The following is a 22,616-nucleotide window of genomic DNA, read 5'->3' as shown; positions in this document are numbered from 1 at the left end:
ATCATTCCTTAAATTTGAACCCATTAGATTTGTTAATATCATGTTCAATTCTTTCACATACCCAATTTGTTTTTAGCATTTAGGTGAAATATTTGATATGAATTCGATTCATTGACATCCTTGAATGTAATGCTCGTTATTTATATTCCCTATATTAAAAAACATCGCTAATAGAAAGGGTGAATGAACATTAATGTTCTGGGCTGATCGTCTTGAATAGAGCTCAGTAGAGACCTCCCCGTTCAAGCATAGCTCAATTATTATCGGTACAGGCTGTCCAGCTCGTATAGGACATAGCGTAATCAATTTGTTCATTGTTAGCTCCAATTTTTTGTTGATTTGGCTTGGTTCAACTCTGTTTTATTCTGTCACGTCACCTGAGTTGAATATTTAAGCATAGATAATCACAAAGTGTTTCAACTATCAAATAATCTCTAAGAGCACATTTGAAAAGTGAAACTGTTTGAATGCTCTATGAATAGTTGGCAAGCTTGCAATTCGAACTCAGATCGGCAGTTGATCGGGACACCAGGTCAGTGTGTAGACTTGTCGACCCGGTCAAGTTTGAAAATAACCAGAATGTAAATCACTGCGGCTGAATCGGCCGAGTTAAGGCCGAGGCACGCCAAGTCTGGCCAAGTCGAGGGCGAGTTGGGCCAACCTTGACTTGTGGCTAGATTTTTTAGCGTGCCGAGCTGACTTGAGCGATCCTCAAACTAGTACGGCAAGTTTGCCAACTATCTTTTTCATGAACTTGCCCCAAAATTTATGGTAGAACGTTCATAAAGAGCTTTTTTTAATGTGTTCTATGAATCTACCACTAAGGTTTGGATGACTGTTTCATATTGACCAAACAAATACGTTTATACAAAACGCTCTGTAGTAGCGTCATTCGGACCTGGTGGTTGATCCCAATAAATAATCATCCATAATTGTAATCCACGGCCGCCATTATTGTAATTTGTTTTCTTGTCAGATTAAACTTCGTTTTTGCTTTGGCCGATTAATTACAGTTCATCTATTATGGCATATTCCTAAAGATCGCCAAAGATGAGCTCAGTTGTTGCTGTTTGGATTTGGCACCTTTTCAAGTGGAAGAAGGTCAACAGTTCAATTCTCATGTTGGTCATTTGTGAAATTATCAAAAGGAACGTAATCCAAAAAGGACATATGATGAAAAATAATTTTGTTCAGTCTCAGTCTAAGAAAAACCCCAAATTCTTAAAAAATGTTACACTGCGGCTCACACTTAAAGGATTCGAGGTTTGAATGTTGTAGTTGATTCATGCTCCAATGTGTTATTCATCTGAACTACAAACAACGGCAAACGTGAGTTGAAAGATGAATTATATGGCTTTGAAAATAAATGATGTAGGTCCATGTGGGCAACTGCCCACACCTAGCTCCGCTATTACTGTTGTAAGTGGAACTAGGGACTCATAGAAAATGTTTTCAGATGGATGCACCTTTTGGAATTGAATGAAATTAAGAAAAAAAACTTGAATGAAAATTATGTAACAAAGTCCTACTTAGTCATAATAGCTGCTGCTTGAAGTAGGTGGCACATTTGTTCTCTTTTAATCATGCCCCAGCACCTTGTTAAGAAGACTGCCGACAAATGGCCCCTCAGCGGCAAAAAAATTACAGGTAGGTGCTCCACTTTTGGTGATATAATTAAAAAAAAAAAAAAAAACTCTGAAGTTTTAAATTTTTTTCATCATCTACTGCATATAATTGTATAAATCAATCAAATTCTAGCAATAATTGCTTGATGATGCAATTTGTTTGTTATTTATATTAGAAAGAGGGATGTTTGGAAGGATGATAGCAACCGTTCTAGGGGGATGCATTTTTCAGGGGGATGTATTTTTCATGAAAAGCCGTCACACCATCAAGTTTCACAAAAAGAATGGAGTGGGAAATGCGGTCCACCCATGTAGACGTGGGGCATGGACAAAGGGACTGCGGCGAAGACCTTGACCACTTTTTTAAAAGAAAATTAATTTTAAAAAATTTCACTTGTAATATATAAAAATTTTGAAAAATAATATTTTATGTAATGGCACTTATATAAGCAAACACTAAGAAAGTCGTTAACAATCCTCAAATGTTCAAACTTTATGTGATCTTCTTACATTTGAGTCAGATTTCAAATAATATCACATTTGATGACAATAACTAGTGACCCTTTCCCCTTAAGCAGCTATATGTGGGCCTTATGTGGGCAGCTAAAGGTAGTTCTAAACAAAAAATGGACTTGGGTTTTTAATTCAAGTGTGCCTTAGTGATGGTACCTAAGAATCTTTTGGGATCCCTTGGCAATAGTTATCTATTAATATATTCTAATCTGTGATACACATTCATGAAATAGTAAAAAATAGTTTATACGGACAAACGGTCGGTTTGAAAAATTAAATTTGACATGCAATGAAATAGATCGAATGGAATAGATGGAATGAGTATCTTAAATGACAAGTATTATAACAAATTGAAGCGACCAAAAGCAAGTCTAGTGTCAACATGAACGACTAGTAAAATCATAAAACGACTGTGTGGAAGAAAGAGATGCCCTAAAATAATACAGTGGAGCAGCTCAAAAGATGAAGGCTACTCCATAATAGAGTGATTATTATTTTTATTAAGTGAAATTCTAGCAGCTCATGCCATATTGAGCGACATCCAGAGAAAACCAAGCGTCCACAATGGCTTTAACGACCATGTTATCCTCAAAGCTCCATTGATCTGCTTACCTGAACCTGTGTCAATAAGAAACCCCATTAGAGTGACAGTAGCAAATGGTAAGAGCAGTTCTTCTTAGCTGCCATTAACAAGGTAAATCATGCCAAAGAATGCTCATCGCGCTAAAACTGCAAGGCCATGCAAATAGGTCTGGCCATCGGCTCGGCCCGATAAGAGTCGAGCCTGGGCTGGCCTACTGCCCGAAACCAGAGCTCGGGCTTGTTCCAGTTCGGCCTGGTTATAATAAAAAAATATTAAAAACTTATCAGGTCGACCCGAACCATTTTTGGAGCCTGAACCTAGGCCCGATCGAGCCGGGCACCCGTCACCCACCTGTACATGCAATTGTCAATTTTACATGAAGCCAAGAAAGATGGCTCAGTTTTCTACACACTAAGACTGATAGGTTTGCAGAAGCCTTGACTAGCAGATGGGGATGATGTAAAGAAGGAATCCCTCTTCTCTTCTTCTTCCCTTGCCATATTTGGAAAACAAAAAAAAAGTTAAAAATCAATTCATTGCAATTTATAGTGATTTTTTATTTATGTATTTTCTCTTGTTTTAATGCATTTAATGTGAGCTCCTAAATGCAATATAATAGTTATTAGTTTTTTCTTTCTTGTATTTTTAACTAATAAGAAACTCAGAATTTTTTTCTTACATTTTTTCAAAAAAAATAATTTTACCACAAAATATCCAAGAAAAACCTCACCAATAAAAAACTAAGAAAGTTTTTTTTTTTTTGGTATGACATAAACAATGACTCTGCAATCCCATAATTCGTGTCCCAATGCGGGTTTGGAGACTTGTTAAGCTTGGATCAACCAGGTAGGAGGTTGAACTTCAATCTTCTTCTCTACTACTCCTTAACAGGTCAGTAGCCGATCGCAGCTTCCGGGCTTCTAACCTTTTTCACTGTAATTATTTATTTACCGGAGAAAACGTCAATGGCAGTCATTTCGTGTGATACATATCGCATTAATTAAGAGACTTTGAATGCTATTTATGGTTGCAGTCTGGACAGAAATAACCAACTACTCTGCCCCTAGAATTAAATCTAAAGCCATTACTGCTTTAGCTGTCTCCTGCTAGCACCGCCTTCATCATCGCTGACATTCACTATCTGTTTTCGGTTGATCGATAAGAGTGGTTTCTTGGGATCTAAAATGTTGAGAAAAACCAGAGGTTCCAGAAGCTTCTCATCCGCAGAAGGTTGCTGGCCTGCTGCTACAGCTGCTGCTTTACTGAAGAGAACGAGTTCAAGACCAATTTATAACGTGATGGGACCGTCACTCCTCCCCTCAATTTGTCGGACAATCAAGAACAAAAAACAGAAACTTGTCCCCCATTTTTCATGGTTCCCACTCAAATTTCAGGCCACACCACACAGAGAGAGGGAGGGAGAGAGAGAGAGAGAACCTGGAGATGAAGTTGGCGTCTCCGGAGAAAGTGGAGAGGGGACAGATGCCGCTACAAAGACAAACGAGAGCACCAGAGATTCAGTAGAGAGAGAGCAGAGCATGTTCATCTTCATCTTCATCTTCATCTAATAAAACCTCAAAAAAGAAACTATACCAGAGCTGCAATGACTGAGGTCGTTGGAGAGTCCACACAACCCGGGGATCTCGAGAGCCCGAGTCTTGTTGACCTTCAAGTTCTCTAGGATACCCGAGCTGTTGTAGAGAGCACAGAGGCACTTCAGCTCGTTCTTGATGGCGTCGCCGAGGGCGCTACAGCATTCTTTCCCCGGCTTCATCGACGTGTTGTTGACGGCATCCATGCAGGGGATCAGCTTCGCAGCACAGTCCTCCTGCGTCTGCCCTCCGACCCCTCCAATGTGGGATGCCACCATCGTCGCCGCCACCACCATCATCACCAGCATGGTTCTTCCTCCTGCTCCCCCCTCCATCTCCCTTCTCATTCCAATCCTTACCGCCTCTCTTCTTTCTTTCCTCAAAGAAGGGAGGAGTGCCTTCTTATCAAACGTGTTGGTGCCGGGTCTGCGTGAGTGTTGGGGAGAAGAAGGATGAGGTTCTGTAAGGCCCTCTCTGACTCTGGACTATGTACTGATGATCTTTTTTTCCTTTCCCTTGTACAGATGATATTTCTGCCGGAATTGACTTCAAACAGAGCTTACGCCAGCACCAGTGTCGACTCCCTTCTCTATCGTGTCTTCATTACCTCCTCCCTGTAGTTCCCGACTCCAAGGGCAACCATTCATGAGGTTTTGATAGCAGAAGGGTTCCCAATTTCAGTTGTGTCTTTCATCAAAGAAGGAGCTGAAAGACTATGGACCATACCTCTTCTGTATTGATGGCTGTTGGTGTCCGTAAGGCCTCATTTTCTGCAGTCATGGGCAGCGGTCACCATCCCACCGACTGATATTTTTAGCTGAAAGAAACCTGATGGTTGGTTGCAGGTAAACGAGAAACCGCCTGATTTTGGCGATAAAGATGAAAAAGTTTTTGAGCGCAAGTCGAGGCTGTAGGAAAAAGTTTGTCGAGGTAACTACTCTCATTTTTGGATTCTGTAATCTGAAAATGAGCGGAGAACTACCTCGATTATGCCAAGAACGAACTCTGGATGCTAAGCCCGTGGGTAATAGTAAACTCTACAACACTAGAAAGCTCCTTGGGTCTTCTTCTGAAGACAAAAAATCCATGGTTGGTATCTGAAAAACTTCAAAAACATATATTGCTTTTTTAACTGTGCTAGAAACTCAGGTGTAAATTATACATCTTCCTTCAATTTTCTATTTTTCTCCGGAAACATCAGCATGAGGATTTGATAAGCTTCTAATAAGTTGGGTAGCTTTTGAACTGCGCTCAACGGATTAGGTGTCATGTTCCAAATTGCATTCCCCTCTTTTATTATGTGATCTTGCAGTCTTTGCTATGCTGGCTGATACTTGGGAACAGATTCGGTCGGATTATTTCTTACTCAAAGATTGTGATAGATGAAAAATGTTTATTCCATACAACACTTAAGGACTTCATTAGATCGTCGCTGCTAATACATATGAACATTTAATGAGCCAAGTGGAGCTCAATTTAATACATATGAACATTTAATGAGCCGAGTCAACCTCACCTTAGGCCGTGTTTGGATGGAGGGAAAGGGAGGAAAATGAATGAAAGAAAAAAAAAAAAAAGGGATCTAAAAGGGGAAAAAAAAAGGAAGGAAAACGCTAATTATAAAAGCTTATTGGAATATAAAGAAAAAGAAAGAAAAAATTTCAGTTGGTTTACTCTAGAACTTATTATCCAAGTAAAAGTATTTTTTATTCGATTATATGACCCAATTTAAGCGTGCTACATGTCAAATTTCTAAAAGAACTATTTTACATTTAGCTTCATTTTTATGTTATTTATTTTTGTATATTTTTGTTTTTTTGACATGATTTTTAAATATTTTATCACTATAGTTTGCTAGACCATATCAAACATGATCACCACATGAAAAACAATTTTACCAATTATGAAGTTAAATTATTTTAAAAAGTTATTTGATCGTCTTCGGCTAAAACTAGAGAAAAAGAGAGGGAGAGAGCAAGGGAATAGCTTAGATTCTAACTATGGTATTGTTAGAGGGCAATATCCGTAGCAAGATGTAATACTTTTTTTTTTCTTTTCAACCTCTCCATTTTTTTAGGAATTAAAAATACATTAAGAAATCCTTCTCTTTTTTCTTTTTTCATTTCCATTCCATAGCATCCAAACTTTGCTTTTAACATTTCCTTTCGTTTTCTTCGTTTTTCTCCATCCAAACAGGTGGTTAGTTTAAGCGAACAGGTGGTTAGTTTAAGCGAGCCGCTGACCTGACTCAAACTCAGCTATAGGCAAGCCACCTCTAGGCTCAAAATCAATTCATTTAAAAGACAAGCCAACCGTGAACTGAGCTTATACAAAGTCAATATGGGGCTACTCGACCCTTTGATACACAGTTTTCATATTACGAGTTCACGTGACATCAACTTCATGTATTGCAAAAAAGAGGGCATTAACATACAAGTTGAAACATAACAGAGGCTTTAAAAGTATGTCTAATATCTTGGGATGATTGAATGAGAGGGTGGGGCATTCAGCTCTCTCTCATTTTAGGGATGGGTGCTCATCTGGAGTGGTTTGACTCTTTTGTGCAACCCTCATAGCCGATAAATTACTATTGATTGAAAAAAAAATTGGTCACTCCAAGTTGCCGTAACTCTGAGGTGAATCAATATTTTTGACGGCTTGGGCAGAGGGAGGGGGGCTCGCCTGAGCGCAAGGAAAAATTTTTTTTATATTGAAAAAGTCAATTTTTTTTTAGTTTGGCCCGACCAGTCGCTCTTCTTGGCCTTACCGGTCGCTTCTTTTGGCCCATGGCTCAACCCGCGGATCATTTGGCCCGAAAAAATCTTGGCCCCACTCCCATGCAACGAAGGGCAAGTTTTGGATTGTTAAGCAACTTTTGGATTGTTAAGGAAAGCGGAAAGCAAGCCATGTGCAGGTCCTTTGGAAACTTCAATGCCGTCAGAGTTCCTCCACCACCACCATGGAGAACAAACACAAGTTCCAACAAATGGGCGAGTCTTGAAGAGGACAGGTAATGAAGACTGACTGACCGCCGCCCTGGCGGCGTTCAAGATCGGTTCTACCATTTCCCTCTTTGGCTGGATTTGTGGAGCTCTTTCTTCTTGAGGGAATTGGTTTTTTTTCAGTCTCGATCTTTTGACGAATTCATGATTTAGAAAGAAGAAGGAAAGAAAAGAAATAAAAACATCTACTGGGTTATAAATCTTGGAAGATCTCAGCTCCTTGTACGCCATGAAAATGGCCATCGAGTATTCCACAGAAGCAAGCATTTTTTAACTTCTCAAGGAATAACCGAAAACATGAACGCGTTTGAATTTTTTTACGTGTCAAGGCTTCAGTTAGGATATGTATTCTACACCAATAGGTGGTTAAATAAACATTTTTGAAAAAAATAAACATATTTTGTTATTTCACTGAAAGGTTGACATGTTTTTTGTAAAAAAAAGTCAGATTCTCATTATTTATCCTAAACTTTATGTATTCTACACCAACAGGTGGTTAAATATACATTTTTGAAAAAAATAAGCATATTTTGTTATTTCACTGAAAGGTTGACACCTTTTTTGTAAAAAAAGTCAGATTCTCATTATTTATCCTAAACTTATTATTGGAAAGACCATCCTTGTTATTGCTTAAGCATTTCGAAATTTCGAATATTAAATGAAACAAACATGCATCTCTCCCTCTCTCTCTCTAATTCATTGATGGAGAGCCCCAAAATTTTATTTACTAGTTAATGAGGGTGTGTTGGGCTATTGGGCTGAAAGATAAAAAATAAGTGATCCTTTTGCACTGTGTGACGTTCACGAGTTACTTCTATAGAACAGAAAAAATTGGCTTCAATGTGCTTATCAATTTTGAACTACAAAGGTGCCATTGAAACCAAGTTTGAATGAACATTAAGTGGAATTAACGATGAAAATTCAAATGCTCAGGTGCCCCTTGGACACACTTTTCAGATATAAGGCAGATTAGAAATTAAAAGGAAAGAAAGGCAGAAGGGAGATACAAGAACGACTATGCATTTAGACAAAAGTTCCGAAGTACACATTTAGACAAAAGTTCCTCATTGAAATGTTACAGGTTCGGCTAACTGTTTGACGGCCATGAGTTTCTTATAGAACGAACATATAGCATGAACAATAAAACCTTGTAGTATTGAGTTTCTCAGGTTGGGCAGCAATCTAGAAATACATAAGTTGGTGCATCTTCACGGCACTTCACCTTTTTGAAGAAGGGAAATTGTGTACTCACCCGCATCCATGAGATCTGCAATGTTGTGGAGGGACCGCTCTTCAGAAGCGAGCAAGAAGATGGCCCTTGCCTCTCCCTTTTTAGCTAGCCGTGCTGCTAAAGTTAGTGGAAGCTTTGGGGAGTTCAGACAACGAAGGATCTGCCGGTAGAGAGAGAGAATGGCTGGTCGATTTCTTGCCAAATCTTCTGCTGTTGCCCAAACCAAACCCTTCACCATCTTTAAATAACCACAATTGAATTGATGTCTTACAGATTGTCCGCTGCAACTAGCTCTAGTATTTCAATATTTTATGGGTCTGCACATCTACAAGAAAGGAATGGGATACAGACCATTAGACCAACAATATTAGGACCTAGCTTGAATGGGTTCAGAAATAAATTTTACAAGAACAGATCTTATGAAATGTATTGGAATGGAAGAAATTGCAATTGCAGCTGAGCAAGGCAATTTATAACAATGACAACAACAATGGTGCATTTTTTATTTTCTGCAGTTCATTACCACAGAAATTCTCCAAGATCTTCAATATTCAGATCTGCCAACAATTCGGAAACGTTTACTTGAGATGTAACATTTTACTCTACCCAAGTTCCAAGAATTGCCTTTTGACAATTTTATTGGCACAAACGATTCTGGCCACTTGAAATCCAATGAACAGGAAGCAAGATACCATAATCATGAAGTATTTATAAGCAACGTGGAGCACGTGTAGCAACCCAAACAAACTAAAAGAAAAATTAAGCAAACCAACTGGCTAAATATGACCTGTAATTAAGTATACCAACAGGCACCCTCTGAGGTGTATTTCATGAGAATCAGCACAACCATGCGTTGTTTTAATGCATTATAGAACACTTGGTTCTCCACTTGGAGGGTTCTGTTAGATCATGCAAAATTGACTCTAAACAAGTGAAATAAGTGTGTGCTGATTGTGTGATGAAAGAAAATGCTTGGGAGCTTATATGTTCAGCCTCCCAAATGACCCCAAGAAAAACACTGCAATGAAAACCTCTGTGCACGACAAGCTCGAAAATCCTGCTCTCCCAAAACGTGGAGACTGGAGTAAAACTCAGCTATCGATTCCTAAAATGGATATTTCTTGCTTGGATGGTATCTGAAATGCACTAATCTAGCAACCTAGTTATCTGAAGGTTATTGTTTGGATTGCTCGTAACAAACCAAAACATCCATATTATAATTTATAAACAACAGGCTTCTAAGATATGAAATTTCACGACTTAGCTTCTAACAACCAATTGAATACTCTTCCCAGAAAAGGGAATTCCGAGAGCCTTCCGCAGCTTGGTGTAGCGGGTCAGTGGCCTTCGGTAAATGCCGTTGGTTGTCCGCTAGAGCTGGCCACCGTTTTTCATTGTTATGTATCAAATACTTGGCAGGCTTTACCCTCCATTTCAGAATGAGCATTTTTCTCCAATGAGTTCAATTGGCGCTTACTGTAAACCAACTGCGTCCACCTATCCCACGATTCCTTGTGCATAGGAGCCATCATCACAATCCACGAGCAAATATTCCACTTGTATGCATTCCTTCAAACACTTTAAGCGCATCCTTTGAACCACATGATCATGAATTCGACCACCAAGTAGACGAGAGGAAGATAACAAGGCTTCCTAGTCTCACTTTAGGCAGGAGACCACAGATTTTCAGAATACAAGCATGGACCCTCTTTCTCCTTCTTCCAGAGTTTTGGTCGATACATTTTCGCAGAAGAAAATCACAACCTATGTACATGGACGACCATTGGGAGCAATGCTTATTTTAGTTATAGTCAGCGGTTAGGGTCTTCACGGTTGAATCCAGCGGCACAGTGGATGTAATTACAGCGTTGGGTATATTCTATAGCAACTACATGGTATGGCAGCACCTTGAAAAGATTGAAGAAGGAAGCTGAGAAAGGAGGCGCCGAGAAAGGAGGCGTTCGGCCAGAAAGGAATTCGGCAGACACAGATGGACGCGAGGATTTCACAAACACAAAGATAATCCAAAACACAAGCATTTATTGGCAAAAAAAGGAACAAATGAAAACGTATTGCACATTGTGTCAAGCATTCATAGGAAAAATTGAGACAGAAACTGCCACTAAACCTTCACACGCACGGAGAGAGAGAGAGAGAGAGGAGCACAGTGTCACCTCTCGGCGCTGTAGGAGACGGCGGGTTGCTGAAGGAGACGCGACTACCGTGAATTGGATACATGAAGAAAATTTATTTTTTTGTGATACCACCAAACGAAACAGCAATTTAAACGAAAGAAATCTTCGTTTAGACGTGTTTTTTTTATGCAAGCAAATGTTGAGGATGTCTTTGCGAAGATTCATTGTTTAGAATGTTTACTTCTCAACGTTTAGGAAAAAAAAATCGAAAAAAACATAATTTTTACTTTTTGGTTTTTTATATAAACATCAGAAATTGAAAAACCCGTCCTTCTTTTTCTAAACATTTTAGTTTCTTTTCTGAAAATATCGACGAACCGAACAGAGATGGACCTGTGTTCAACATGCTCATGTGACGCACAAGCATGTCTCTACATAGTTCTTTCTCTGTTTAACACATTGACCCCCTCACTGCAAGATAAAAACCTGCCCTTATATAGTCATAGCACAGACAAGCTCAGAATTCATCCAAGCTTGAGGAGCCCCATACGTGCAATGGTGCAAAACTTTTCGGGAAAAGAGGAGTGAATTTTGCACTAGAGTTTGCCTAAACGTGCCTGGTACAACTTTCCAAGCGGGAATTTCAGGGTAGAGTATATTAGACCATGCATGCACTCCCTTGCCTTTTTGAAGAACAGCATGACTGTGATGTTAATCCCTTCATGGAGATCTTTTCATGATTACACCTTTTTGTGTGCAGGAAAAGCTTTAGAATGTCACATTAATTCTGAATGATAGAAATAATGTTCAAGTTTGTCTTGTAATACCTAAAAAATTTAGTCACGTGTTAAAGAGTGTTAAAGAGTTTGATGGATCTTTAAGAGTTTATAAAAGACGTTGTTAAAGTAGTTGATTGTCTTAGTTCTTAGCTTTTTTGGAGTTCAAATTAAAACTAATAGGGGGGCAGGTTAGGATTTTTCAAACCAAGGGCCTGTGTAACAACTCGACCCACTCGTGGGCTCGAGTCATTAGTAAAAGAGTGGGTTAGGTCGTTACACGCCTAATTTGACTGGCTTAAAGCCTCCAAGTACAAATTTAGAGCTAATATTGGGGCATGCATCCTCGGCCTTGTGGATGATTCCAAGACCATTCTGGTTAAGGTTATCTAAGGCTAAACATCTCGCTATCCAATGCCACATCCAAAAAACTTTGTTCCCCCCATCACTAGACAATAAAAGGAACCCGGGTACAGCTGACGGCTATTTAGTTTGTTTAGTGTCACAAAGACCAGTATTTCACCACTCTAAAGTTTCAAATGGAGTGTATATTTAACATTAGAACTTCACTTTGAATCATATGCTTGCACAATTTGCACCCTTACTGAAAAGAACGGAACCTTGCATACATAACTTTCACCCCCGTGTTTACAGAAACTTGGTGGAGGTATAAAGGGTGTTTACATCTCATTGGATATTGACTGCCTGGATCCTGCATTTGCGCCTGGAGTGGAGCCTGGTGGTCTCGTTCAGGGATATACTGAACATCAGCCACAACCTGCAAGGTGATGTTGTTGCTGTTGCTGATGTTGTGGAATACAATCCACAGCGTGACACAGATGATGGAATGACTGCAACGGTTGCTGCTAAACTGGTTAGAGAACTCAGCGCAAAAGATGTCCAAGTGATCCCGGTTACCGTACTGAAAGGATGTACAGGCCTTGCTATTGCAGAATTCTACATCCATTCTTGGACAGGAATAGTCAGGATCCCAACATGGCCTTAACTGGTTAGCATGAGCGTGGGATTTAGAGAAGCCCATGGGCTTTATCTCCTCATTGTTTAGTATCCTCACTGAGACGGCAGCAATAGCAGTAACGTCACCACTGCAAAGTAATAGTTGTTAAGGTTTAGGCAGTTGAAAAGTTAAATGAAGCTCGTGCCTAACTGCTTCGACAATTTTGGTTCAATCTATGCAGGTCAAGAAATATGAGTTTAAGCAAAAGTGTACCGGTAGTGAAGAAATTAGATTCAATCCTTTGTTTGGGGTGAATACTTGATTGGCCTAACTATTTATGGCAGAGAGAATAAAATTCAAAGCTCATGGTTCAAGAGATGTTAACCCTTCCCGGAGGATGCCAATCTCATATTCATCCCTGTGTATGCACATATAGCCCACAACTCTATCTCTCTCAAATTAAGTAATCTCGAAAATTTTAATGGAGGTCTTGTCCATGATGAGGTAGCCAAATTTAAAGTTGGTTCTCGTCCGAAATCATGATTTAGAGCTGAATTATATTAATTAAGGGATACCATGTGAAAAGCCATTGAGTCATTCATTTTAATATTAATGGGGCCAAAAGTCATGAGCGTCACTTCCAATTTAACCTTTAAATCTTGAGAGCGTGTCTTAGAATTTGAAGATTGCAGTTTACATTCTACTCACGGCTCTTAGGATTTGAAGTTGATTCCGGTATCTCGAAGGCTACATGCTTCCAAGGAGGAGTCGTTTGATCAATTATAAAACAGCAAATAATCACAAACTCGACGTTTCAACAGAACGAAGCCAAGAAATGTTATGTACTCAGGACATTGGATTTATTGTAGGTCCACTCAGGTAGGTGGTCCGGTGGAGGGAAGGAGGAAGACTTCGGTGCCCAGGCAGCTTTCGTTCACCCAAAACTTAAAGCCTAGAGACATATATGGTCTGTCTTTGGTTTTCTCTTTCTGTCATGTCATTGCTAACTCTAATTCTAAGTCATTTTGTGGTCTACGCTTTCATTCTTCTCCTTCAAATGTTTGAACGAAGCACTAGCGCAATCTGTCAACCGCTCAAAGTACATATGCTTGAATTAAAAGCATGTATGTCATCAGGCTGAAAGTCCACTTATAAACAGCCGCATTTGTGGGGGACATTGCAATCATATCATGCATATATGGCTCACTAGATTCGATCCTCAAGATAGCAAATAGTTTCATCTAATTGCATACCAACCGCGACCGGAAATTTTATTGATTGGTTTTACTTTTCTGACAGCACAACTGCATCTTTATTAATTTAACGCATGTTGTCAATTTAATACTACCAAGTCAGCCTTTTGGAAACTGACCTTAAACAAGCGAAACCTGTAGTTGTTCATTACTGCAGTACATGTCGAGAGAGACGGATATAATCACTAACCCTTTTCTTCAAAAGAAGGTTAGAATCACCAATCAGCAAAAAAGTCCCATGTTTTAAACAAGATTACAAACATTTTATATAAAGATAGATTGCTAAAATCACAAGGCCCCCAAGAGAGGCTACAAACATTAATCAACACAATCGTTGCCGTCCACAATATCGAGAGAGAGAGAGAGAGACAGGAGATTGCCATATTTAATCACCAAGCAACTTGCTTTAAAAAAGTTACAAACACCAACCAACACATAGCCCCAAGTTTTAGAGAAGAAGATTAGAAGCCCCAACAGGAAAACCCCAATTATAAAATTACGCCATGAATCAAACTCTACCAACAAAGGTAATGACTCAAACTGCATGCGTAAGAAAAGTGAAAATGCAAAACCCTAAAAGAAATAACGGACACACATATGAATATAATTCCCAAGAGAAACATATGAATATAATTCCTAAGCCTGTAATTGCACCCCAGAGTCATAGACATCTCCAGCTTTCCAATCTTGAGGTATGACGTTGGTGGGGACGAGCCAGGTCTCATCCCCCTCCTGCCCACCGCTCACCAACATCCTCACCAGCAACGGCCCTGTCGGTGGCTCCACCACTGTCCACACAGCCCCATGGCTTCGGTCCACCAACTTGCATCGGAACTTGGTAGTCTGCAAGGTCGCGCCATAACGTTAACTAAATTATCGAGCCATGTTGGTACTTCCCCCAAAAAAAAATAATAATAAAATTTATTATTATTATTACTACTTTAACTATTTTGCCCGATACGAGCCGTATCGGTTCCTACAGTAACCATATCGAGCAATAATGGTTGTATCAGCTCCTTGATTGTTTTCTGCCTGTTGGCAGTACATGCGCATCGGCCACCGATACGCACTGATATGTTGACGTAAGACTAGTGATCAGCTTGTAAAAAGGTGGGTGCATCTGAGAATCGACGGACAAATTGCCCTCTTTATTTGTTTTCATTACTTTGAATCTTATGTCGATATCAAGGTGAATGTTGTTTTTTGTTCGATAATGCATATTCCTGGAATCTTTCGGGAAGAAACGCCCAACTTTAGTAAATAGCAGAAGAAAAATCAAGTTTAGACAATTTTGATTTGATCAGCCATTTTATGTGTATGAACTTCACGGAAGTTGCTAAATACAGAACATTCAAATAGGAGAGCGGTTCTGTTATTCTTTAAAAGATGAGCTTGGTTTTATCATTATTATTTATTTTCTTCCTAAAGAAGAATGACATGTTGTGATAAAGAAAGCTTCACCCACTTGTTTTCTAAACTTTAGGTTAAGATTGTAAGTTGAAAGAAAATATATTAATAGTCCAAGCGATAACAAGGTTCCGGATGTCATGATTCTCAGCTAATTATTACTCATTTTTAATCAATTAAGTAAATAAACTGCAGTTGGGTTGAGAGATTAGCCAATTGCCTGAATAACACCAGTTTATGTATAAAGTTGATGCTCATAAAACTCAAAATATAATTATCCATCATATATGATGTGATTATATATGTTATTTGTAGATCTAACAATCAAACAAATAAACAGAGGAAGAAAGAAATTAACGAAACAGAACATCAGCTATGATCTTTATTTCCCTTACTTCACACAATTGGACAGCAATTACGTCCTTCGTGCCCTGTTGGTTCCATATGAGGAGCGCCAAGTAGTGAGGGAAGTTGCTGCTTTCATCGATCTTGAACCTCATGTTGGTGTTGGGGTACCTGCAAGAAACCCTGCCATCACAGCAGATTTGGTCATATGAGTTTTTCTTCAACCATTTGCTTTTCTTTCCTTCTAGAAAGCAAAGAGTGAGACTCACGAGTTAATTTCTAGGAATAACTAAAGAGGATAAGACTCTCTGTTGTGAGAGCAGGAGCTGAGATGTAAGAATGAAGATGAGATATGGAGAACAAAGTAGTTTATTAATACTGAGAATCTTGTAAAGATATTCATGTTCCTGTTCTCGTATATCTGCAGCCAAAACGGGAGAAATAAAGGTGGTAGGTGGAAGACATTACATACTCTTTAAATACCACTTAAGTCTCCATCTCCGTTTATAATTTCAAAATGAGCTAAAAGAATGAGCCTTCTAAGACGCCAGATGGATGCAACAACCGAAATGAAGATGGAAATGAATATGAATTAATGTGAAGTAAAAGATAAAAGTGGAAATGGATTTGTGTTCAACAAATACTCTTCTCGTAAGTCTTAGTTTCCATTTAAATTTCTCTACCGAATATGTGCAAGTCGTTATGGACCCATTAAAGCTTCCCCGAATCTTTTTCTCTCCTCCCATTCATGACTCCAAGACAAAGTCTATTTTTTTTTCATGATCCGATTGTTTTCACTTTTCAACAAAAGAGAAAAACACAACTAGAGCGCTCTTATATTAAAGGTTGCTGGTAGGCCTGGCTTGGCTCCCCAAGAACCATGAACAAAGAGACCTCATGTCTCCCACTGTTAAGTTTGTTGGCTCACTTACCTTTGACGTGCAGTCACCCGAATGCCTGTGTTAAGGAGCATGAGCTTCTAAATAATGAGACTGTAGTAACATTTTTACAGAAGTATACCTTGTGTATTGGACATTGACTACACCAAGCTGTAAGAGAGAAGAGGCCGAGGTCTGGTTAACTGCCATCCTTGAGAAGGCATGCTGGCTGAGTATAAAGTCAGCGCCGTCACTCGCGCCGAAGTCAGTGACGACCACTGTCACGCCTTGGTCTGAGCAGTAGTCCGTGTTAGTGCACTTCACCTGCTCCATTAAGATAACTTTCAGCACAAAACACCAGTATGTCTAGTTACTTATAATACATTACAGGTGGTGCTAATTTTGCATCACCTGGTAACAAGCGCCGCAGCCGACACCATTTCTGTAGAGCTGAGCAGATGCAGAGACATCACCACCATTGAGGCTTGCACCAAATTTGCCGAACCCACATGCACCAACTACAGCGGAGTCAAGCAAACACTCAGAACAAGGTAAGACAAAAGTTTAAGTAGAAAAAAGAAACATATGCAGGACAGTCTAACCATCTGTTCCAGACGATTCAGAGTTTGGATAGTACACAGCTCTAGACGACACAAAGGCATCAGCAGCATGTGCAACTCTCAGAAACGAAGAAGCAAACACTTGAAGTGCTAATATGAGAAACTTTAGAACCAAAGGAACAGCCATGGCTCTGAGATCAGAGAGAGAGAGAGAGAGAGAGAGATGCTGGATGAACATGTTGGAAGAAGGGCTGTCGGGTACTTATAGCAGGCAACAAAGGGTATAGTGGGTTGGTCCATAGACTACATAATGATAGTAGCAAAAGAAGAGTTTGTTTTTTCTTATACCACCTTTTTGAAAAGTTGAAAGTGAAAAGAAAAAAAACCAACAAGCCAAACTTTTGGCATGCACACAAACAGAGGACCGCTTCATTCCCTTCACCAACACAGGCGTTTACTTCATCAAAAGAAGAAGAAGAAGAAGAAGAATGACTATAACAATCAACACTATCAAAACCATTGCTGTTACTTTAGATCAAAACAATAGAAGTACGACACCAAGAAACTTCTTACCCCACAAAGATCATGGCAGATTCTTTAAAGTTTGGTAGCCTTGAGTTGAAAGTAAACAAAGGCAGCCAAACCTTAGGGGAGCGTTTCTGTCATGATCATTTGGGTGAAGGTAATGAAACTACGTAGGACCAGTTTGGCCACCATCCACAACCAATGGGTAGGCACTAGGCAAGCAATGAAGCTTATCCTTCTTAGATGTATACACGAAGCCTCAATTTGAAGATGAAGATATGCACCATGAAGTTTCTATGTCCTTTCCGTCCGGCCAGAAATGTGCTGTTCACTCGCTTTTGTTCTTGACTTGGATGAGAAAGGAGGATACGGGCTGAAAGTTCTTGACTCTGTAAGTGGCTGTCGATTTCATAGCCTTTGAATCCTTCACTTTATGGAGGTGTGGCTCATACGTTAAAGGTCTCCACATATAGCGATGGGCACTTGCCTGCATTGTTGTTCAATTTCTTCGAAAAATGCTTTTTTGTACTTCAGGCCCTCACATTGTACATAATTTCGAAAGAGACGGATCCCCAAATTTCTAATTTGCTAAATAAGGTTCAAATTTTGCTTTTCAACTATATTCATATGATAAAAACTTTGCCTCTCGACTTAGTTCATACGTTTGGGAACGACAGTCGATCAAGTAATAAAAAAATGAGACGTTTTTAAGATTATAACTATAAAATTAGTTCATAAATGAAATTCTCTTATTTTGTCCATTTCCCTTGGATGGCCACGATATGAGGCATTTATTCTCCCAAGAAAAATTAGACCCCACCAAAAACTCGTTAGGACTTGATGAGGACCACCCGTCCGTCCTTGCCTTAACCTGAAAGGTTAGTCAGCCTGCTTTCCGCAATATCCAAAAATACAACGCCTTTTACTAGAAACAGGCGGAATATATCTGACTCTGACTTTTCTTTCATATAATAAATAAGTCATGACTCATTTTTCTGATGAAAGCATGATGGAAGCGCCATTTATTTAAAAAGTATGTTGACATGCACCCTTCCATATGATTTACTAAATTGATTGGTCGTTCCACGGGTAAAATGAGTTAAATTCATAATCACCACTACCTCCTCTGGCATATAAGATCCTTTTTTAGATTACCAATTATTTTCTATGGTGTGTCTATATCAATATGTATATAATGATGTTGGGGGTTGGTGTATGATTTTGCTCTTTTCTATCAAAATGATAAAAGCAGTTGCCTTGTGTTGTTAACATGTAGCATTGCAATGCATTGCATGTAGGGGTGAACACGAGTAGAGTCGAGCCCAAGTTCAATCACCTTGAACTCAGCTCGACTAATGAAACTTCGAGCTTGAGAATAGTTTTGACGAAAGTAGCTTGAGCTCGACTTAGCAGTTACATGTTGAGCTCGAGGTCTACTCGATTAAGGCTCGACAAACTCGTTTGAATAAAATTGATACTCATCGTTACGTGTTGAGTTCGAGTTCAACTCAATTAAGGCTCGATAAACTCGTTTGAATATATCAACTTTGATTAAGACTCAACAAACTTGATTTAAGGCTCGAGCTCGACTCGACAGTTACGTGTTGAGCTTGAACTTAAGTTGATTATTTGAACGAGTCAACTCATGAACTCTAGCTCGACTTGTTAAGCAAATGACTCGATTCGAACTCGTTCACTAGAAAAACTTTAACGAGTCGAGCTCAAACTCTTCTTTCACCCCGAATTGCATGTTCACCCCACTCTAATTATTTTGCAGCCACTATGCCATATGGTTCTCATAATTTGGAAATTTCAAGGACTAAGACCAGTGTAACGAGATTAAAAAGAACTATACATTATTTCAGCGGTAAAAAGAAGAGAAAAGATGAAGCGCAATTGTTTACCAGACAAAGGGTAACGTTGATTAGTAAGTCTAATTTCATGTGAGCTAGAGGTTAACCATTCATCGCTCGACCCGAAAGCCCGCCATTCACCTACCTCTACACAGGGTCAAGGGTTGAAGAGACTGATAATTAAGCATCTCAAACTTGTAGATCTGGGCGAAAGTTTTTCTGATTTGATTAGAGCAGAATTATACGTAAGGTCGAACTACCGGACATATGAACCAATATCAAACAGTCAACTTGCTGGAGAACACCACCAGATCCGTTTTCCTATGGGCAGCGACTAGCGAGCGTAGCTTCAACGCCGAAGAATTATATATATATATATATATATCAATCATTGGTATCTTCATTTTGGTCGTGTCAAATCTCTCCTTAGAACGTGCCTGTAACAATCTTTCAGATCATCTACTGCCTGGTTTTTCAAGATATTATCTGGAGGATCTAGCAACCCAGCCATGAACAGGTGCTGTTTAAAACTCTTGCCGTGGATGTGACTATTCCTTTATGTGGTAGCTTTTAATTTGGTTTGCTGTGACATTTCAGATGCTCTTGTTGCTTAAAACTTGTGTTCATTAATTAAGATCCTCTTTAACCGATTATAATCTTCCCTGGCAATGCTTGGGGCTTGAAAGTTTTGTTCTTTATAGTCTTGGATGCAGTTGTTTACTCAAACTCACTGCGTTTCTTGGATTCCAAAGTTGGGATTGTGCAGATCCGCCAATTTATGTCAAGAGAAACCAGCACAGGTGCAATTATTGCACAAAGAATGTGGGAATACTTAATACAACATTGTTTTGAGTGCTTTTCTGGATTTCTATCGTGCTCATGTGATCACCACTCGAAACTTAGAGATCACCTCTTGGATTAGATCGTTTCAATGTGTTAATTGTGGGCATTTTTGAGGATCAGAAGCAAACCTTTCCGATTCTGTGAGTTATAAAATCTCTTCTAAGCATGTAAAAGAACTGATCTAGGAATGCATTTTAGGCCCTTCAACATGATCATTACATTCTTATGGATGAATTGAAGAACAAAAAGGCATATGCAACCATGCAGAAAATTCTGCAATTAAATCCCATAACCTTTAACCAGTTTTTGACCCTTGGGAAAGACGTACTAAACGAAGTTTTTTTCTCTGATAAATTCGCCGCCATCGGGAACTTGGCCTCTGCAGGGCTGGGCCTCTTGAGGCCGTGCTGTTCGACGTGGACGGGACTCTCTGCGATTCAGACCCTCTCCATTTTGAAGCATTCAGAGACCTGCTAAAAGAGGTCAGTCTCTGTTACCAAACCCTTCCTTAACTGTACTCTGTACATTGTTGGCCTGTAAGACCATTAATGGCTTCATCTACACAAGGCGATGATCAATCTCACTTGTTTTTCATAAACTCCTGAATCCACAGGCTGGTTTCCAAGGCGGTGTCCCAATTGACAATGGCTTCTACAGTAAGAACCTATGCGGCAGCCTAGAAGTTATATACGATGCCCTCTTCCCTGAGGATCGCCGGAAGGCCCTTCAATTCATGGAAGACAAAGAAGCATATTTCCAGAGGCAAGTTTCTCTTGGTGCCTTCATCTGAAAACCAAGTTAGGGCGCATTGAAATTTCAAACCGAACTGATTCTACTTCTTGTTCAGGTTGGCCAAAGAAAAACTTGTGCCTGTGAGTGGTCTGCACGATCTCTGCAAATGGATCGAAGACAAGGGCATCAGGCGTGCTGCGGTGACGAATTCTCCAAGAGCAAATGCTGAAGCCATGATTTCGGCAGTTGGGTTGTCCGAATTCTTCGAGTTTGTTGTTTTAGGAGAAGAATGCGAGCGCGGAAAGCCGTATCCAGATCCATACTTGAAAGCTCTAAAATGTCTTGGTGTCCCAGCGAAGAGAGCAATGGTTTTTGAGGTAAGAAATTTTCCTCTTTGGCTTTCATCAAGCCACAAGTGGATTCAATATTATTAATAGCATCTTATATATCCATTTTATATATGATTTGGTTGTTATGGAGCCTATGTATGAGCTATTAGCTAATGCTTACTGATCGGTGCTAATTGTTAGTGTTTTATATACTCTTTTTACCATTGTCACAAATATCATTTTCAGGAAAATCTTCATGAGCTCTCTCGGATATTTTTCGGCAAAGTTGTTTCTCTTGGACAAAACTAGGAAAAATATCGACAATTTTTCAAAAGATAAAAAACAATAAAAAATCATAAACGTCCTTAACTTCAAAATTAAAAAAAAATAAATAAAATCTCTAGAAATTTCAAAAACAATAAAAATCAGTTCTGGGCATTTTTTTTTTCTTTTTTTTCATTTTATTTGATTTTCTTGTAAATATCAAGATTTTCAAAAATCTCTTTATGTGTGACACTGCACTTGACATGTTCCATGCTTCTAGCTCATAACTAGACGTTTTCACGTCCAAAAACACATAGAAAAGCATCTCATAGTTGCACTCCTTCATATATGCGTGTGAGCATACTTTCGTCTATGCACATGCAAAGCTACTCACACCCTAATTTCTTGCTGAGTTTTAATATAGGAGCCTAGACACCAATCATATCATATCGTTCAATAATCAACTAGGGATGCAAACAGATCACATTTCCGGTATTTTGTTTGTACTATTTTGGCCCGACATTCAAAGCACGTTTAACAGTGATCTGAATTATAAACCGTTTCCATCTCTATTTACAAACATAAATGTGTTTTAATCGAAGTTTGTGGTGGTTTTTAAAAGAGCAGCTTAGTTAGGAAATCGACGAAAAACTTTGCCTTAATCATTCCTTTGTTAAGAACTGATACTGCACTTGATCTTAGCCAAAAGGCCTTGGTTGTTTTCTCATTTTACATTTGGGTTTTTCTTTGCCAAGGATTCTTCGTGGGGGATAAAAGCTGGAGTGGCAGCTGGGCTTCCAGTTGTTGGTCTCACCACAAGCAAGCCGGAGCAGAAGCTGTTGGATGCTGGTGCTTCACTTGTGATCAAAGATTTTGAGGATTCTCAGCTGTGGAAGATATTGGAAGGGATCGAAACTCCGAGTTCATGAACTCGCGCATCATGATCTTTCGCCGAAGCAAGTAATGGAAAACTAATCTTCTATTTTCTAGTTTCGCCATGTGAAACAACAGATTGCTGGTTACATGTTATCATGTCACTCAAAAATAAGTGATATGTGGGCAAGCACATAGATCTTGTTCCTTTTGATTTGTATCACAATCTCAAATTTGTTTGTGTTAGTTCATTTATAAACCCTAATTACACCACCCAACTTGGGTCTTTTTTGTTTGTAGGGGTGAATAAACTTGAAAGGAAGACATAAATATAAACAT

At 39.2% G+C, this 22,616-nt stretch overlaps 4 protein-coding genes across 5 annotated transcripts; 1 reads left to right on the top strand and 3 right to left on the bottom strand.

Moving 5' to 3' along the window:
* Nucleotides 1-2,456: 2,456 nt before the first annotated feature.
* LOC116252366 (non-specific lipid transfer protein GPI-anchored 7-like) lies at nucleotides 2,457-4,843 on the bottom strand. The gene is made up of 3 exons (XM_031626570.2): nucleotides 4,315-4,843; nucleotides 4,159-4,209; nucleotides 2,457-2,756 (listed from the first exon to the last, which is right to left on the bottom strand). The coding sequence occupies exons 1-3, from the start codon at nucleotides 4,658-4,660 to the stop codon at nucleotides 2,659-2,661; spliced, it is 495 nt and encodes a 164-aa protein (XP_031482430.1). The 5' UTR covers nucleotides 4,661-4,843; the 3' UTR covers nucleotides 2,457-2,658.
* Nucleotides 4,844-8,319: 3,476 nt separating this feature from the next.
* Nucleotides 8,320-10,914, bottom strand: LOC116253041 (uncharacterized). 2 transcript variants are annotated; one of them, XM_031627765.2, is made up of 2 exons: nucleotides 10,675-10,914; nucleotides 8,320-8,871 (listed from the first exon to the last, which is right to left on the bottom strand). In XM_031627765.2, exon 2 carries the CDS (start codon nucleotides 8,782-8,784, stop codon nucleotides 8,524-8,526), a length of 261 nt encoding a protein of 86 aa, XP_031483625.1. In that variant the 5' UTR covers nucleotides 8,785-8,871; nucleotides 10,675-10,914; the 3' UTR covers nucleotides 8,320-8,523. The 2 variants fall into 2 exon arrangements, with proteins under 2 accessions (XP_031483625.1, XP_031483624.1); XM_031627764.2 differs by having other exon boundaries at nucleotides 10,721-10,911.
* Nucleotides 10,915-13,997: 3,083 nt separating this feature from the next.
* Nucleotides 13,998-17,300, bottom strand: LOC116252188 (expansin-like B1). The gene is made up of 5 exons (XM_031626298.2): nucleotides 16,901-17,300; nucleotides 16,710-16,816; nucleotides 16,441-16,622; nucleotides 15,471-15,603; nucleotides 13,998-14,511 (listed from the first exon to the last, which is right to left on the bottom strand). Exons 1-5 carry the CDS (start codon nucleotides 17,094-17,096, stop codon nucleotides 14,305-14,307), a joined length of 825 nt encoding a protein of 274 aa, XP_031482158.1. The 5' UTR covers nucleotides 17,097-17,300; the 3' UTR covers nucleotides 13,998-14,304.
* Nucleotides 17,301-19,536: 2,236 nt separating this feature from the next.
* LOC116252189 (haloacid dehalogenase-like hydrolase domain-containing protein Sgpp) lies at nucleotides 19,537-22,616 on the top strand. The gene is made up of 5 exons (XM_031626299.2): nucleotides 19,537-19,753; nucleotides 20,465-20,561; nucleotides 20,693-20,841; nucleotides 20,927-21,188; nucleotides 22,160-22,616. The coding sequence occupies exons 1-5, from the start codon at nucleotides 19,746-19,748 to the stop codon at nucleotides 22,331-22,333; spliced, it is 690 nt and encodes a 229-aa protein (XP_031482159.1). The 5' UTR covers nucleotides 19,537-19,745; the 3' UTR covers nucleotides 22,334-22,616.

Source organism: Nymphaea colorata, chromosome 4 (assembly GCF_008831285.2).
Source record: "Nymphaea colorata isolate Beijing-Zhang1983 chromosome 4, ASM883128v2, whole genome shotgun sequence".
Classification (NCBI taxonomy): domain Eukaryota; kingdom Viridiplantae; phylum Streptophyta; class Magnoliopsida; order Nymphaeales; family Nymphaeaceae; genus Nymphaea; species Nymphaea colorata.
The sequence above is the reverse complement of the archived record's forward strand: the minus strand, read 5'-3'. Positions and strand labels throughout refer to the sequence as shown.